We start from the raw sequence: 18,685 nt of genomic DNA on the forward strand, positions 1-18,685 counted from the left end.
TCTTCATCGAATAGATATAACGTCGGAGTCAAAAGCCGGCCAACCACCGAAAAGAAGGTGCGACGCCGGAATAAAGAAAAAACAGAGGTAAGAGAAGATCAACACATCCCTACTGACGACGTGTCTTTGTAAGTCCACCGTCGTCGGCCGAAGAAAACTGTGGTCGGGAAAAGAAATGCTTGCTTTTAGTGAGAAGATGGAGGATTTCTAGAGAGAGAACAGTTTGTTGATGTTTTGTAAATGCGGAAAACTTTCTTAATTTTGAACAGTGAAATATCGATCAATTAAAATAAAAATATAGCTAAATTTGTATTTAGCTGTATTAAACATTTATAGAAATTTAGTTGTTTATTATAAAGTATCTACTCTATTAATTTAAGGTCCTAAAATTTATCTACCATTTACAAGTTCTCATTTATTTTTGGACTTCCTTTAGAATAGCACGTGTTTGGACATGTAAATGTGTTTGGTTCCTTGAATATATCAACTTAACTTGCAACTTAATTTAAACCAACATAGAAATACACATTACTTCGGTTATCTTTAATACCAACTTCCATACCAAGCCACAATGGACAAGTTATAACTTCATACCCAACTTAGACAAAACCAACGTTAAAAATTTATTTTAATTTGGTTTCCACACTGCACCTGCAATACCAACACATTCCAGTTTTTACCCTCTATTTTCATTGTTCCTTAAAATTGCATGACCTATTTGCTGAATTCTGTACAATAAACCATTCCATGCAGTTGTATATCAAAATGATTGAAGAATTTCATATTCAAATAAATTTAATTTTACTTTATTTCAATATTCATGCAACCTCAATACATCAATAATGTCGACTATAACTATAGTTGTTCTTGAATCATATAAACTATTAAATGAAAATACAGGATATAATGCACATATAAATTACCAATTTTGTAAATTAGATAACCGGGATATTCTAACCATTAGGATTAAAGATTAGATCAAATCTACACAAACTTTTCAATATTTATTCGTATATATCTTCTTAGATTTACAAATTAAATCTGTTAACTACTCTATTATTCTATCCCTGATATTCCGGTTTAGGTATTTAACAAATTCCTTGCTATATTTTAAAATTTCATATCTTAACTAACTACAACTGACTTACGATTAGATTAGTCGATGCAAAAAAAAAATATACCTAGCGATCCTAAAAATCTTATGCTACACTATAAATAAACCTTCAGCCCCATAATACAATTCACACCTCGAAAAACATCAAACACTCAAATGGCAATGGTATCGATTAATGGTAATGGAACTACTCTCTTGAGAGCTGTCAAGCCATTCAAAACCGGATGGAAGGTTGAAATCAAAGCACTGCACTCATGGACTCATCACTCATCGTATGGTGGTGGAGACACTCTTGAATTCATTCTCGCAGATGCAACGGTAAGTGTTCAAAATATTTGCTAATTATTGTGTTCTTATAATTGATTAATACCACTCTTTAACTATGTTTATATGCTTAACGTAGGGAGATAAGATACACTGCACCTGTAAGCGAGTCTTCACTCCCCGTGCCAAGAAGCACATGCAGATTGGTCAGTGGTGTTTCATCTAGAATTTCGCTTTAACCCCAGCAACCGGAAAGTATAGAGCGACGAGTCACAAATACAAGCTTTCCATCATAGGCAGCTCCGTAGTGACCAGTTCATCCCTGAAAAATGATGATAGTTTTCTATCGTTAACCTCTTAGGAATCAATCATTAATGGAAGTCTTGATTCCAATTTTCTGATTGGTCAGTGTATTTTTTAAACGTTTAATACCGTGATTTAACGTTGGTTAAATTACGGGTACCGGAAGTCTCAAACAACAAGCTCACATCAGTTGATGATATTCAGAAACTTACAAAGTACTTAACATCGTGTAAAGTTTCGATTTTTCGATCTGGGTTTCTTCAGTTTGATTAATAATTTGAAGTTCTCAGTATAGTAGTTTTAACTTTATATTTGGATATTGTTTGCCTTCCATTTTTCAACGGGAGTTGACTTAGGATTTTTAGTGATCTATTGCAGGATTCAGCAGAGGCAGTGGCAACAGCTTAGAGCTTCTATAATGGCTGAGAAAGTGGAAGAGTCTTTGTGCCTCAAGATGAAACTCTGAGAAATAGCATGATAATCTCCTTTTCAACAACCATCATGAGTTCGGGAGTCCATTAACACTTTACGTTTTTTCTTTTATATTTCTTAAATTTGTGGAGACAGCCCTGATGTCTTCTGATTTGGTTTTGGTTTTGTAGGTTCCAAGCCTAGAATTTCTCCAGTGTTCAATATCTAACAAGGAAAACAATTAGATTCTGTAAAAATATGATTGGGTAAATGGCTGTAGAGTGTACAAGTAATGCCTGCATTATTGAATATATGTAACAGGTACTACTCAATGTACGGACCTGTGGAGAAATGTGATTGAGTTTGGATTTGAACTGGAGATCCATTCATCCATCGTTAAAAAGTGTGGTGGAGTGTAACAGGTACTAATAAATGTACAGACATGTGGAGAAACTAGCACAAGAGATTAGGAAAGGTGCTGCTTCTGTCAGTACTCTCTTACTGGCTTTTCTATGGAGCATATCTGACAATGGCAGGTCAGTCAGTACTCTCTTACTGGCTTTTCTATGGAGCATATCTGACAATTCTAGGCTACAATGAGACACATAAACTGATAATGAAATCATTGAAACAGAATAGGAGGTGAAGTTAGAAATAAGTTCTTATGTCTGAATGAAAGAGGAAATATATCTCTATATTTTTATTTACTTGTGAATGTCTTTATCTGCCACCATTGTTTAGGCTATGTGATAATCTTTTGAGTGATATAACACTTATCATCTCAGATGCATGTTTTCAGCTACCTTAAATTTAACTTGCATCCTCTCAAAGAAACAAGAAGACACTCATACTGAAGCACCGAGCTAAGAGTTTGTTCTTGACAGGTACCAGGGACGCTCCAAGAAGATCTGCTCTCTAAAATGAGTGCACCACCAAAGAGTGACGCTCCTCTTATCACCTTCAACGACCTTGCCGAGGCTGATGCGTTTGTCTTTGGCTTCCCAACAAGGTTCAGTATGATGGCTGCTCAGTTCAAGGCATTCTTAGGTGCAACTGGTGGCCTATGGAGGACTCAACAACTTGCTGTAAGCCAGCCAGAATATTCTAGAGCACCAGGGTCTCAAGGTGCTGGTCAAGAAACCACCGCGCATGTTTCTTTTCCAAATTAACCAACACCTCATTAACTACACTTGCTTCGGTTCTTACGTTTTGTAGTGTTTACTAGTGTTATCATTGATTTCTAACACAATTTGGTTTTGAATATTTTTTATCCGGAGTCAAAAACTATATCTTTAGAACTAACTCTATTTTTATAAATCTTGATCTTATACCAGTTATTTGTCTGGGCGTTGCTAAAAAAAAAAGAGATAACTAATTTGTCTAGGCAAGATAATAACGCTATCATACAAATTATACTAACCCCTTTTCTGAGGCCAACAAAACACCAAGAAAATACAAAACCAAATATTCTGTACACTGTTCAGATTCACGCATTCAAATTGAACTCAAAATTTTATTAGGTTTCTCACAAAGTTATTTGAATGGTTCCTATATTTTTGAACTGAAATAAAAAACCATAACCGAACTAGAACCAAACCAAAAATTAAAAAACGTAATTCCGCGCTTTTAAGCGCGGATACTATCCTAGTTTATATTAAATTACTGTTTCGTACATGTTAATAACCATGGGGATAAATATAATCTAACAATTAGATAACTTTATGTTGTTATTAATTTTCGATAACAATTAGATAATTCCATCGAGATAATATGGGTTTATTAAAAATCTTAAATAAGGTAGTTATTAAATAGGTGTAGACAGTATATGGAGGAAAATATAAAACATATACTATATGATAAATATCATTTTTATCTATAGAGGTACACTTTCAGATCTATAAGGCTGTTTGATTTCTTTAAAGTTAAACCATCATATTTACTCATGAAGAACTGGAAGTAGCTCAAGAGGAACTTTCTTAATAACCGTAGTATCACCAGCTTCTTCCATGTCCAAAATTTTCTCCTCCTCGGGCAATCTCCAATCAAAATAGTAAAGCAAATTCAAGAGTCCCAGCTCGACGGTCGCAATCGCTGAAGCCATGCCAGGGCACATCCTCCGTCCAGAACCAAATGGTAACATCTCAAAACTCTGTCCTTTGTAATCCACAGGACAATCAATAAACCTTTCCGGGATGAACTCTTCTGGATCTTCCCAGTGTTTAGGATCTCTACCTATAGACCAAGCGTTAACAACTAGAAGTGTTTTTGGCGGAATGTCGTATCCTTGAATCTTGATTTGACTCATTGTTTCTCTTGGTAGTAACAAAGGACCTGCTGGGTGTAGTCTCAAGGTTTCTTTGATCACAAGCTTCAAGTACTGAAGCTTGTCGAGATCCTCTTCCTCGATTCTCTCCTTTTGTTTGATTCCGAAGCAAGTTCGGATCTCGTCTTGAGCTTTTTTCATCACCCGGGGGTTTCTAACAAGTTCTGCCATTGCCCAAATCATGGTGATTGCACTTGTGTCTACTCCACCGAGATATATATCCTAGGTCAACAAAGTCACCAGATGGTTAAGGACACAAAGACTCAAGATATATATATACTTCTAAAAATAGAAAAAAACTATTAATGTACGATTTATATACTTCTAAAAATAGGACATGACTTTTAACTAAAAGAGTTCAACTGCTTACTTGCATGATTCCTTTGAGATTATCAAAGTTGAGCTTGAAAGATTCATCTTGTTCTTGTTTATGCATAATATCTAAGATCGAATCAACGATATCAGGGCGATCTTTATTTGTTTTATCTTCAGGGTTCTTCAAGTGATCAGCAATTATATGATTCAGCAAAGTATCAACCTCGACGAAAACTTGGTTAACTCTCCTATGTTGTCCTGACAAATAGTACAAAAACCATCCCAAACCAGCAGGTAAAAGATCGGAGCTACTTAGGGATGCAGTTCTCTGGACCTCAAACATGAGTTCTTTGATCCTTTCCTTATTGACATGCTTGTTCTCCTCAAACCGCTGTCCAAAGGCAGCTCTGAATATGATACTTCCGGCTAGACAGAAAAGTGTTTGGCTCAAATCCACTGGAGACTTCCTTTGAGCCAACTCCTTCAGTTTCTTGACCATCAAGTCATTCTCTTCCTCTCTGATGTACCTGAAAGATCGAACTTTTTTGACGCTGAAAAAATAGAGAACAGAAAGCTTACGCAACTCTCTCCACGCCTCACCATATGGCCCAAAGGCAATGTTTGTACCATCACGCGAGAATGTTGATGAGGTGTTAGTCTTAGGTCTGGTACAACACTCGAGGTCATGTGTTTTAAGAGCTTCTTCAGCTGCTTCGCTCGATGAGATTACAGCCATTTGGATAAAACCTAGCTTGAGAAGCAACACGGGTCCATGTTCCTTGGAGATATCATGAAGACATCTGTGAAGCAATCCTCGAAGCTGGTGTAGGTTTCCGATGATCGGAAACTTTGGTGGGCTCGGGGGAAGGTTTTGTTTCGATTCTTTGATTTTCTTCACGAATATTAACGAGAAAAGGAGAAACGAAAAGAAATACAGAATAATCGACATTGTTTTCGTTGTCCTCTCTTTTGTGTTCTGTTTTTGGTGATTATTGAATCTGAGCATTAAGACAAAGAAAGAAACATACTTAAAGGGCTTCCTGACCACAGAAACATAAGTCAGTGTCCATTCATATAAAGTTACCGTGTCGTTTAGTGCTATGAAGATAAGCTTTGAGAGGTTAAGACACAGTCTCGTGCGAACTCGTGTAAAATATCTGAACTTAGACCAATCAAAAACTCCAAAACTCGAGTAGTTCTTATCCTAAATCATTTCAACCAAGTAAACATAAATCACTGCTCCTACTGTCAAGTTCAGAACTATTTGATTATGCTTCTTTATCATTCTATTAAAAGATGGATTTCGACATTGAATTAGTTAGATCATTTTCACACTGTTGACAAAGGGGTTTATATAAATGGTAACTGAAGGTGAATTAGAAGAAGTTTGAATGAAGGGAATGTAAATGAGTGAAGCAAGAACAATGCTAACCATAGGGTGTTTTTCAGTTTCACTGAAGTAGTTAGTTTCCTCCGCAACTAAGCCAATGACCAATGAAATGAGGGGAGAGTAGCTGATGAAATGAGGGCTGAGTACGCAGATTGTGAACCAACTCATGTGTCTGACCGTCTCTGCCAATGAGTCTTTCGCCCACTCACTCAGTCTCTGGATCTCCCCATTAATTTTTGGAGGCTCAAAATTAGTTTTACTAACCATATGATTTCCCATCATTTAAATACTTCAGCTCAATCATTTTTAATTTTAATTTTTTTTTTAATGTGTGTTCCAAAAGATAAGTGCACTTTAATAATATCGGTAATCAAATCAATTCTTTCGAATCACTCTAATATATACTACCATATATATCACAAATAAGCCGGGATGAAGATTGAGAGACGCAACCGAACAAGTGCCAATTTAATAAACCATCTAAGGCCAAGTTAATTAGCGGTTGAACCAGTGGCAGTGGCTAGTAAATCAAGTAGCAGTTCAGCACATAAATATTAATTTACTAAAAATCTAGAAATAGCACTAAAGTTTACATTTGCATATATATACAAAGTTAGATAATCACCACCCTAATCGATCGCTTTAGTATTTCATCCTAAAATATTTCCCTCTCATCCGGAACTATCACATCCAACATATATGGACCAGGTGTGTCGAGCATGGCCTGTATAGCCCCTCGTACTTCTTCTCTCCTCGACACTCTCCTCCCTGGAATCTTACAAATTTCTGCAACCTTGAGCATATCAGGTAGTATTGTTGTCGCCTTATCACCGAGAAAAGATTTCTTGTAACACATATCTCCCGCCTGGGAGACACCAATGTACTCGTTGTCTAGTATAAGTATCTTCACTGGAAGATTCTCTGTCACGATAGTAGGCAAGTACGGCGCATTCTTTAGGAAGCTCCTGTCTCCGTCAATGTACACAACAACCACATCAGGGTTTGCAACAGACGCTCCAATGGCAGCGGAGAGTCCGAACCCCATTGCTTCGAAGCCTCTTGATGCTAGCCAGTGCATGGGTTTCTTACACTTGTAAAACTGCGCCGCCCACATATGATGATGCCCGGCACCAGTAGTTATAAAGGCGTTACCATCGGTTAGCTCATTAAGGACTTGAATCACAAACTGTGGAGGGATGGCCTCTTTAGGTGGCTTGAAACTCAACGGTGTGTTTTGCTTATACTCTTTCAACTCAATCCTCCAGAGTTTAAAATCAAGCTTGAGCTCATCGTCTCGTTCCTCAAGAATCTTATTCATCTCTTGAAAAGCCAACTTAACATCTACGCGCACTGGTACAAGAGGTCTCTCATAATCTCCTGATGCGTCGATGTCGACATGAACTGTTTTAGCCTTGCTAGGTAAAGGCTCGTCGGAACCAACCCCAAAAGCTAGCAAAAGATCGCATTCTTTTAAAGCGTGATTTGCATACACTGTCCTTTGCATTCCAAATGTTTGTAACGAAAAAACATCGTTGGAAGGGTAAGATCCAAGTCCCATTATTGCACTAGTGACAGGGATTCCTGTAAGTTGGACAAATCTATTCAGTTCATCGATGGAGTTCAGACAGCCACCTCCAACATACAACATAGGTTTTTTAGCTTCTTTTATTAAGCTAAAAATCTGCTCCCAGTAAGATTCCCAACTAGGAACAGCATAATATTTCTGAATATCCTCGGGAAGATTAATCAAAACAAGACCGGGACGACCGGAAGTAGCTAGAAAGAAGGCTTCCTCGATGATCTTGGGGATATCCTCTACATTCATCACTTGAAATATATGTTTCGTCATCAAACGCATTGACGTCTCGTCCTTAAGGTATTGGCTGGTTATGGCCACAAGGGGGACGCAAGTGTCAGATAGACAGCTAGCGAGATAGTCACCTCCGCGGTTAGAGGCGGCTATAATACAGATTCCAGGTTTTCCAGAGGACCGAGCGTAGCCCTCAGCTGCAAAAAGTGCACTTTTAACGTTGTGGGAAGGGATGCGACGGATCACGGAGGAGCGCTTGAGCGCGCGGTAGAGCTCCGTGGATCCACGGGAGATGTCTCCATGGTATGCGTAGGCTGCTTCAACGCCTTGCGTGGATACGGATCCACGGTATGCGAAGACGGTTTCAACGCCTTGACGTTCAAGGGACTCAACGAGGATATCAGAGCCCCTGCGGGAGAGGTCTTCAGGAAGTGAGTTGAGAACTGCAGAGCAGGAGAGAGAACCGTGTTTGCTACGGCAATGGATGTAGGAGGGTTTTCGAGGATTTATGGCAAAAGGAAGAGCTAGTTTCGAAACTGGTAAAAGAGTTTTTGAGGAGGAATGATCATGATGATATTTGTAGAAGGAGGTTGATATATTTGTGATCGTCGCCATGATAGCTGCTCAGAAGAGGAGAAAGGATAGCCGAAAAACTGAGACACAGCACTTGACCTTATAATTTAAGGGTGGAACCCTGAAGAAATATTTATTTAGTATATATTTAGATAATCCTAGATATTCTGGAAATTATCCGTATACATTTACACCAAAAACATAAAATTATCCGTATACATCATAGATATTCTTGTAAACCTTTTCTATTAATTGATAAAGAAAAAAACCTTGTTGTATTGTATGCGAGAGCCACAATGCTCCTAATCAAACCTAACCCTAAGATTTTTTTATGCTTGTAACTCACGCGAAACTCTTTCATTCAGTTCCCGTATATGTCGTGTGTTCCTAGTTTTTTTTTCCATCAGTTTTTTCTCCTATAATTTTTCACCAATAAAAAAGGTAGTTTTGAAAACTTTGCAAAGCTTTAGTCCACAAAAAAAACTTTGCAAAGTCATGTAACTTATTTTCTTATATATAAAATTAATTATACTAATATATTATATATCGTATTTTGGGTATAAGTTCATAAAAATACAATTTATAGACAATTTAATATGTGTTTTATTGTTAGATAAATATTAAATTTTTGCCATTGAGATAAATATTAATTAAATACTGTTTTATGAGAAAAAGGTAGTTATGATTTTGTATAATCTTGAAAAACTCATGAACTACTTTATAATCTTTTTTTCTTTTTTTTTTTTAATAATCTTATGGTGAACTTATTTAGAAAACCAAAGATCTTAACGCTTAACCGGAACAAGTAGAAGATCACGTTTCTTGTAAATAGTAAGTCCTGGAGCTTCCTCCATCTTTACATCCTCACATTTCATTCCTTGTGGTAACTCCCAGTCAAAACGATTCAGCAGATTTGCCAGACCAAACTCAACCATTTTAGTCCCCATGTAAATTGCAGGACACATTCTCCTACCACTCCCAAATGGCAACAACTCAAAGTTCTGTCCTTTCACATTAATATTACTATCCATAAACCTTTCTGGAATAAACTCTTCTGGGTCTTTCCATGCATCTGGATCACGCCCTATAGCCCAAACATTCACTTGCAGCCTTGTATTGACTGGAATCTTGTAGCCGTCGATCTCAAATTCAGTCATTACTTGTCTTGGAAGCAGAAGAGGTGTTGTAGGATGAAGCCTCCATGTCTCTTTAATCACCATTTTCATGTACTCTAGCTCCTCAGTTTCTTCTAAGCTGATTAGTTCTTTGTCCCCATATTTTTCTCGGATTTCAGATTGAACTTTCCTCATCAGTCGTGGGTTTCTTGAGAGTTCAGCCATTGCCCATGTCATTGTTATTGCAGAAGTATCTATTCCCGCTAGAAGAATGTTCTAAAACAATAATTAAACTTAGCATGTGAAATATAATCAAACATCGAAATTTGATATTGTATAAATCTATTCCATCCATTTCATAATATAAAATATTTAGAGCATTTTTAGTGATTGATTGAACTATTTTTAAATTATAGTTCTGTGGTGTTTTTGTTTTGGAGAACATATATTTTTTAATTGTACTTACAATGAGGAGTGCTTTGATATTGTTTCTTGTGAATTTTGCTTGTCCAAGAACAACTTTTTCCTTTTCCAACTTCATGAGAAGGTCCACGAAATCTTCATTCTCTTCTTTGCCTTTCTTTAGATGCAGATCAATCATCTGTTCACAGAAGGCATCGAGATCTTGTGCGCTTCTCTCTCTACGTTTGTGTAAACCCGTGAATCGATCCAAGATCCAGCCAATATAAGGGTAAAAATCTGAGGCAGAGAAGCTCCCTAAAATCTCAAGTGCCTCAGGGACTAACTCGTTGAACCTCTCACTGTCAAGCACAGTGTCTTGGAAACTCACACCAAATGATGCCCTGCACACCACGCCAGCTGTTAAAGAAAGAAGCTTCTTGCTCATGTTAACCGGAGATTTCTTAGCGCCTGATTCAGCGAGTGAAGTCATCAGTTTCCTCATCTCCTCGTATTTGATGGGTTGAATCGAATGAATACGTTTGATGTTAAAGAGTTCTTGAACAGAGAGCTTCCTTATTTCTTTCCAGTAATCATCAAACGGAGAGAAAGCGATGTCCTTGTAGTTGTAAGAGAGCTTCCTTGAGCCTGAAGAAACCATTGATTATGTTATCATAATCAATATAAATCAAAACTTTAATTAGGTAAAGTACCTGCTAATGATGGACGGCTACAACAATTAAGGTCAAAGACTCTTAGGGCTTGTTTTGCTGTATCAGGAGTAGAAACTACGATCATTGGGACTGTACCAAGCTTCATAAATATCACTGGACCATACTTTTTGGAGAGTCTCCATAGAGACTGATGTGGCAATTCTCCAAGCTGATGTAAGTTTCCGATGATTGGAAGCGTTGGAGGGCTTGGAGGTAGTTTGGAGTTTGATTGTTTGAACAGTTTAAGGAAAATTATTGAGACTAGGGTAAGAACTAAAAGGTATAGGAGATAGAGAGAGATTGCCATTGTTTTTTTCCTAATTGTTTCATCTGTGTTTTCTGTTTCTCAGATAGTTTCACTGAATTTGTGCTTTACAGCTAATGATCAACTTCATTATGAAAATATGTATGATAACATTTTTATGTGGAGGATAATTATTTGACACAAGGCTCCGGTTTATTCATTGCTATGATGTAACGTATGTCTCTTTGTGTGTGAAGAGATAATGTTCTGAGGTAAGTCCATTATCTATTATATTAAAACCGGAATATAACCTATTGATATAGTTGTTGTCCAACTATTTTAATACAATCATTAAAAAAAATTATTAATCATTTAAAAAAATATTATACTAAAAACACACGAATATTACTAAAAAATTGTAAAAAAAAAAATATACCCGCCACAGAATCTAGTTTCGATTAAATCTCGGATTGTTTTATTGTCAGTTTGAAAGCTTGGTTTCATTGTTTTCGTTCTCCAATTTATCTTTCAAACAACTTTGCATCTCTATTTACTTTACTCTATTTGGCCCGTTTATTTTGATTTTCTACATAAAATTTTAAATTATTTTCTGATAAATCAGTGTTATACTGTTATTCGGGATGGGCATAAAATCTGGAATCCAAAATCCAAACCAAACCCGAACTAAAAAACTTGACCGTTATCCGATCCGAACGGATCTTGTAGGGTGGTACAAAATATGTCTGAACCCTAAATGTTATTAACCAAATCCGAATGAATAACCCAAAAAAATTAAAATTAATAGTCAATATAAATATTTAAAATATATAATCATTTCAAATACTTGTTTATATTGATCTGATACATAAAATAAGTAATAAAATTTAAATAAATACCTCAAATATTCAATTAGTTATAAATAAATACTTCATAAATTTGTTCGTTTAAATAACAAGTCTACTCTATCTATAAGGTACTGCATATTGGTTACAAACGATGTTTGTTCTTATGCTTGATTTAACATTTTATTGTTATTTTATCATTTTGATGTGTGTTAGATTATTTTTTATTCAATTTAAGTGCTTTTCATTATGTTTTACTTTCAAATTTTGTCTTTTACTTCGGATATATCCGAACAAAACCGATATAACCCAAATTCGAATGATATATAATTATTTTATGGGTTTTAAAGTGTATTACAAATTAAAACTGAATCCGGAGTGTTATTATCTGAACACGATTCATACTTATAAAATATTAGAATAGGACCTAGGAAGGTGAATACAAAAATTCGAAATGCCCGATCCAAACCTAAACGGTTACCCGAACGCCCATACTTAAATATTATGTCGGTAATACGTACGTTGTCAATTATTATGATCATTGCTTAACATGTGACTTATATTGTGTGGATGAGAACTCTTTCGCAGAAGCTCACTTTTCCACTTCACAATTATTTCAAATTATGGTTTAGAGTTATATAATCGTGGCCTTAATTTGTTATTTATTGTTTCTCAGTTGAATTTCTCTATAAACTCGTTATTGGTTGACGATAATATTATGAGTTGTGTTTAGACTCCAATGTATAGAACACATTCCAATGTATAGAACACATTTGTATATGCAAACTACAAACATAAATGGTTGCATAGCTATGGGTTGTTGATTTATATGAATTAAAGATGCTAATTTTAAGAGCTAATAAATAATGGAAAGAGTGAGAGTATGATTTAAGATATTTTTTTAACACTATCTATCTTATCTATCTTATTAAAGTAGAAGTATTTTAAGCTTTTGTTTGGCAACATAGATAGCAGTGAAAAAAAATAATGTTGTTTGGAAACATGGATAGCAGTAAGTTAGGAAAAAAAAGTAAAGGGCTTATGCTATTAAAAAAATTGGAAGTCCATTACATTATATTAAAAAGTAAAGGGCTTATGTTACTTTATATACATATTCAAATGAAAATAATAATTTAAAATTTATTTATATCAAAAATTCATTCAAAAATATACATATATTCAAAATTTGATTTTTACTAACATATTTTTCAAAAACCATTATAAAATGTTTTCAATATATAAGAAAAATATAATACAAAGCCCAGTTTCAAACACCAACTTAATTATGGTTTTTATATTTTACTTTAAAATTTCAAAATATAATATATGTGATTATTTATAAGATTGTACGTCTAAAATATTATTAATTATAAGAAAACGTATTTAACGGTACGTATAAAATGCGATTAATTATAAGATAACACATATTTTTGTAACCTATGATGACACATATAGGATATATAATAGTGATTAGGGATGGGCGTTCCGGTTCGTTTTCGGGTCTCTTTGGGATTTCGTGTTCGGTTCAGATCTTTGAGGATTCGGTTCGGATTTGGATAACCAATTTAAATTATTTTAAAATTTTAAAATTTTATTATATGCTTTAATTTTTTAAAAAAATCTATAACAATAGAATATATTACATATAAATTTGAATAACATATGTAAGAATACCTAACTTAACATATACATTGGTTTGGTTTTATTTGGATACAAAATGAATAATTATTTAAGTATTTTTGGAGTTTTGAGTATATTTTAACTATTTTAGATATTTACGATTGATTATTTGTATATATTTTAAAGTATTTAAACGAACTTAAAAGTATCATATATATTCTGGATGTTTATATATATATATATATATTAAATCTAAAAATAATTAATATATATAAGTATATAAATCTATTTTGGATATCCAAAATACTTCGGTTCGGATCGATTAGGTTTCAGTTCTTCAGATACCAAAATTTTGAATAATTTGGATATTTAATCAATTTCTGTTTGGATTTGGTACTACTTATTCGGATTGGGATTGGTTTAGTTCTTCGAATTTGAGTTTTTTCCCTAACCCTAAATAGTGACATAAAAACAAATAATATCATATTTTTTTAAAAATACATTCGCGCGGACGCGCGGATCAAAATCTAGTGATTATGAAGGATGGAGTAAAAATAGAAAAAAAACATTCATTTGTGCATACACTCAGCGTGCAGGGCCGGCTTAGGGTGTGGACCTCGGGGCCCAAACATTTGTTAACAAAAATAATATCAAAGAGAAGAGCTATCATCCCATATGCCTTTATACGACAAAAACAAATCCACTATATCCCTTCCTAATCTCAATATCCTTCATCATTTAATGATAATATGAAAACCCGATTTTACCTTTATTCATTTACGAAATTAATTATTCTTTTAAAAAATTCAAAAATTCAAAATTTCAAAATTTCAAAATTTCAAAATTTCAAAATTTTAAGTTTTCAAATTTTCGACGTACAACTGGTCCAATTATGTTATACTGGTCCAACTAATTATACTGGTATTACTAGTTATACTGAGTTATACTAGTAATACTTATGTAGTTGTACAAAGTTATACTAGTAATACTTATGTAGTTGTACTGAGTTATACTAGTAATACTTATTTATTTGTGATACTAGTAATACTTACATAGTTATACCGAGTTCTATTAGTAATACTTACGTAGTTGTACGGAATTGTACTGAGTTCTACTAAATAAGTTATAATTAGTTGTACTCATACAATTCTACCAAATTATACGAGTTCTACTGAATCCAATCCGCAAATAAAATCAAAGAAACACACAACCAAATACAAAAATTATAGATCCATAACTTCCATAGAATAAGAACCGGACTTAAATATCCAGAAAAACCCAAAATCGAAGAAAAACAAGAAGAACCCTAAATCAAAGAACCCCATAATTTTTCATAAACATTGTTTCTGTTTCGTCATTGCCTTAAGAACCCTAACTCGAAAAATCTAGAACATGCGGAAATTGTAGATCGAGAACCCATAGATCTACTTTTAAGTAGAACAATCTCAAGGAAAGTCTCCATCTTAGTTTCCGTCGTCTTCTCCACCATTGTTTCAGGTTGAATTGCAGGGGTTCATCGCAGAAAAATAGAGAAAGAAGAGAAGAAAGTCATGGAGAAAGAAAAAAAATAACAGTTTTGGAGAGAAGAAGAGGTCGGAGGAAGAAGAGAAAAAGAAAAATCTGAAAAATGAAAATGTATCGACGCTTCTTATATTATTAGGATTAGGGACATTTTTGTAATTTAGTAATTTTATGAATTAAAAATAAACCAAAACAAAACTAATAATATAACAAGGATATTTTAGCTTTAAAAAATGGATCGAGGGGCAATAGAGATGATTACTCGGAAGTCTAAATTTTTTTACAATAATTAGTGATAAAGACCCAAAAATTTAAGTTGTCTATAGATACATATAAAAAAAGAATTTTGCCTAAGAACCCATATATACTTTGAGCCGCCGTTGTCGGCGTGACCACTTGATCAATTGAACTTGGGACGAGCGTTTTTGTATGTTGGTAGCTTGGCAGATTGTGGGCAAGTACATTAATCCACATGGATATTGATTCTTAAATTTTTATACATTGATCTGTGCACCGAATGTTTATAATGATATACAAAATCCAGTTATTTTACATTTTTGATTTATAATTGGCACAAAATTTATATTAATTAACTAATAAATAAAACTACACTATTATTATTATGATAATCTAATTAATGATGTAATTTATTGTTAATGTGATATAATTAATAAAATTATTGAATTGAGTAAAATATGGAAAGATAATTAATATAATTATATTAATAAAATTGCTAAAAAATACTTATTTTTTTATATTGTTATACATGTTTCCAAACAACTTATGTATCTAAATATTCAGTTTTAATAACATAGATACCATAAATATATCACAAGATTGTATAACATATCTTTAGCAATCTTTAACTTTGTCCCCATCATATATTATATATGGCATATACTGATTTATAAATAATATATTTTATAAATAATATATTGGGATCATGATTCACACTGATCGTAATAAATGCGCTGAATTTATAACACAAGAAGACATCACATAATAATATCGTCTTGACGTCATACACTATACCAAGTGGTTCTTGACAGAACTAGACATTTTATTTGATTCAATTTGTTCTTAGTTTCAATTCGATTTGAAAATATGGATATCTGCAAATCTTAGAAGGAAACCAAATATTAAAAATTAATATCCGCTACAAATAAATCAAATCACAGATACTAAAAACTTCAGAATCGGAATCCGCTCTGCTCCACTTTTATACTAATAGATGTATATTTACAATTAAATCTAGAGTATTTACAAATAGATGCTCCAGCTCCGGTAGTGGATGCAGAACGCGACAAACTGCTATGGCGACACGGGGAGGATGACTACAAAGCATGATTCTCTTCATCGAGGACATGGGATCAAGTGCGAGGACATGGGATCAAAACGAAATCGGATAACGCTCCGGCGTCTGGCAAGCGCGTGAGCGCCATCGCCAGAGGCACCCTTTTATCTATATCTCAGTTTTCCCTTTGCTTCTCCACAGGTTTCTCCCTCTCCCGTCCGATATGCTTGAGGAATTGGTTTTGGGTTTTGTTTCCGGTAAAGGCCTTGCTCGAGAGAGGTTCGATCTGGTGACATATCCGCTTTATCTGGTGTCTTGGCGAGGTTATGGAGTGCTTTCAGGTGGTTTGGAGTCAGCTTGTATGGTTTGAAGGAGGAGATCTGATTTTTTCCTCTTTTGGATTTTTCTCTCGGTGCTCGTCGTCCTTGCGGAGGAGTGAAGGTTTGGCTTTCCTGGTTTGAGGTTCGTCGCAATCTCTGACCGGTGGTGTCGTTCGGTACTGTTGGTGGACATGGTTTCTATCCTTAGTGTCTTGGGTTTGGGTGTCTAGTCAGCGGTGTTTAGTAAACTCCAGAGGATCCTTCTACTCCGGAGCCGTGTCATAAGTTTGAGCTATGCTGGCGGAGATGGTGGTTCGAGTCTGCTCCAGCACGTGGGGGATACGAGAAAAGCTTGTAAGGTAGTCGTCTATGGCTCCTCGGCGGCTGCTCGTCGACCCTCTTCACTGTGGACCTCCACTGCTTTGTCTCTCTATGGTTCTTCGGGTTGGTGATGGTGGTCTTCATCTCGGAGTTGTCTCTCGGTTCACACTGCTTCATCTTCTCTCTTGGCACCAAGAAGAGGCTTAACAAGCACGGTTTTCCGCTTCTCGATTCTCGACATGCGGCAAATGTCAATGCGTATTGGGCGTTTGGTTCTCATCGAACGATTGCTCTTTGGCGCTTGGTTTCAACATTTGGCTGATTCAGATATCTCAGTGCCAAAGGTGATCACTTGAACAACTTTGGTAGTGTGATTACCCTTTTGTGCAGGTTTGGAGGCTTTCTATATGGAGTTTAGTGGTGAGCACAAGCCCTATTCTTGCATCGTTCGGTGTTGGAGGAAACTGTACATGCCGGTTCTTGGCTTCTTACTCAGGTAATTTGTTCCGTAACCTTTATTTTTCAAGCATCGAGATCTTAATTGTTGGTGACGATTACAAATCGATAAGATTATCGGGAGCTAGCTACTCCGGAAGCGACACGGGAAGTCTCGGCATCTTAGAAAACAAGGTGAATTTCACATTTTGTGATTTCGCTAATTGTTGGGAATGACTTTTCGATTCTCGAGGATTTTGGTTTCGAAGTAGTAGAACGCGTCGCGGAGTTGGGTTGAGTGAAACTAGTTTAGGAATCTTTAGAATCGGGTTATTTTGTTCGAGTTGGTTTGTATTGAATCCTTATTCTTGTATATCGGGTTGAAATTATAAAATTTCTTATAAAGAAATCATAAATACTAAAAATTACGGCACTATCCATTCTCTGCCCACCCTAGTTCTTATTAAATCGTTTTCTTTATGCATAATGAAACCCCATACGTATTCTGGTTATTAGCCTTCTGTCTGTATGTTCAATTATTTTCTGGTGGTTTAAAAGAAACGTTTAAAAGAAACTTTATTGGTACATCTCTACTATATAATTAACCCACCACAGAAAATAACGAACCTGTCCAAGGCTTCATACCCATCAGTGGCTAATATTATCATCCTCACGCTTTTTTTTTCACGTGCCTCAAAAATAATGAAGAAATATTGTGTTTTCCGGACAAAAACATGATGAACCTTTAAATTCACCACATCTCTTACCACAAATCAAAGTATCACCTAGATAATTAATAAAAAATATTAAATTTTATATATTAAAGCAGAAGTCACGACCTTAATTCATGTGTAATTTTTTTTAAAATGGACCTAATGGACATATTCCTAAAAAGTCATGTTACCTTTAATATCTAATCTTATCATTTAAATTTTGGGCATACCAGAAATTTTTATTGGATTATCAATAATTGAATTTAAACAATAGATGATCGATTGGATTTATAAATAGTATAAATTAAATAGATATAATTTAATGTTGTAATACTATACCTCTATATGCTAAATATTAATATTTGTCGATGTTAACTTTTAAAATTATAAAGATTTTTTAAATAAAAAAATCTTATTATCTAAGAATGATTAATCTTTAGTACCTTAAACCAATGAAAACAAATTTTAAACTATATATTTTATTTTAAAAATTAAAAAAAAAACTAAATGTTTAATTATTTACTCGATAATATAAATCTAAGAAGCGAAAATTTTAATTTTTTTAAAACTTTCTAAATTTTTGAAATGTTACAATATCCTTGAATATGACAATAAAATAATATTTTAGTAATCTTTATATATATA

At 34.5% G+C, this 18,685-nt stretch overlaps 3 protein-coding genes across 3 annotated transcripts; all 3 read right to left on the bottom strand.

Moving 5' to 3' along the window:
* Positions 1 to 3,918: 3,918 nt before the first annotated feature.
* Positions 3,919 to 5,767, bottom strand: LOC106410942 (cytochrome P450 71B3-like). Its single transcript, XM_013851577.3, has 2 exons — positions 4,786 to 5,767; positions 3,919 to 4,637 (listed from the first exon to the last, which is right to left on the bottom strand). The coding sequence occupies exons 1-2, from the start codon at positions 5,734 to 5,736 to the stop codon at positions 4,029 to 4,031; spliced, it is 1,560 nt and encodes a 519-aa protein (XP_013707031.2). The 5' UTR covers positions 5,737 to 5,767; the 3' UTR covers positions 3,919 to 4,028.
* Positions 5,768 to 5,978: 211 nt separating this feature from the next.
* On the bottom strand, positions 5,979 to 8,842 carry LOC106408144 (acetolactate synthase 3, chloroplastic-like). Its single transcript, XM_013848966.3, has one exon. The coding sequence runs from the start codon at positions 8,543 to 8,545 to the stop codon at positions 6,776 to 6,778; it is 1,770 nt and encodes a 589-aa protein (XP_013704420.2). The 5' UTR covers positions 8,546 to 8,842; the 3' UTR covers positions 5,979 to 6,775.
* Positions 8,843 to 9,141: 299 nt separating this feature from the next.
* Positions 9,142 to 11,138, bottom strand: LOC106411430 (cytochrome P450 71B34). Its single transcript, XM_013852192.3, has 3 exons — positions 10,731 to 11,138; positions 10,085 to 10,665; positions 9,142 to 9,894 (listed from the first exon to the last, which is right to left on the bottom strand). Exons 1-3 carry the CDS (start codon positions 11,035 to 11,037, stop codon positions 9,289 to 9,291), a joined length of 1,494 nt encoding a protein of 497 aa, XP_013707646.2. The 5' UTR covers positions 11,038 to 11,138; the 3' UTR covers positions 9,142 to 9,288.
* Positions 11,139 to 18,685: the final 7,547 nt, after the last annotated feature.

This window comes from Brassica napus, chromosome C7 (genome assembly GCF_020379485.1).
Source record: "Brassica napus cultivar Da-Ae chromosome C7, Da-Ae, whole genome shotgun sequence".
Lineage (NCBI taxonomy): Eukaryota > Viridiplantae > Streptophyta > Magnoliopsida > Brassicales > Brassicaceae > Brassica > Brassica napus.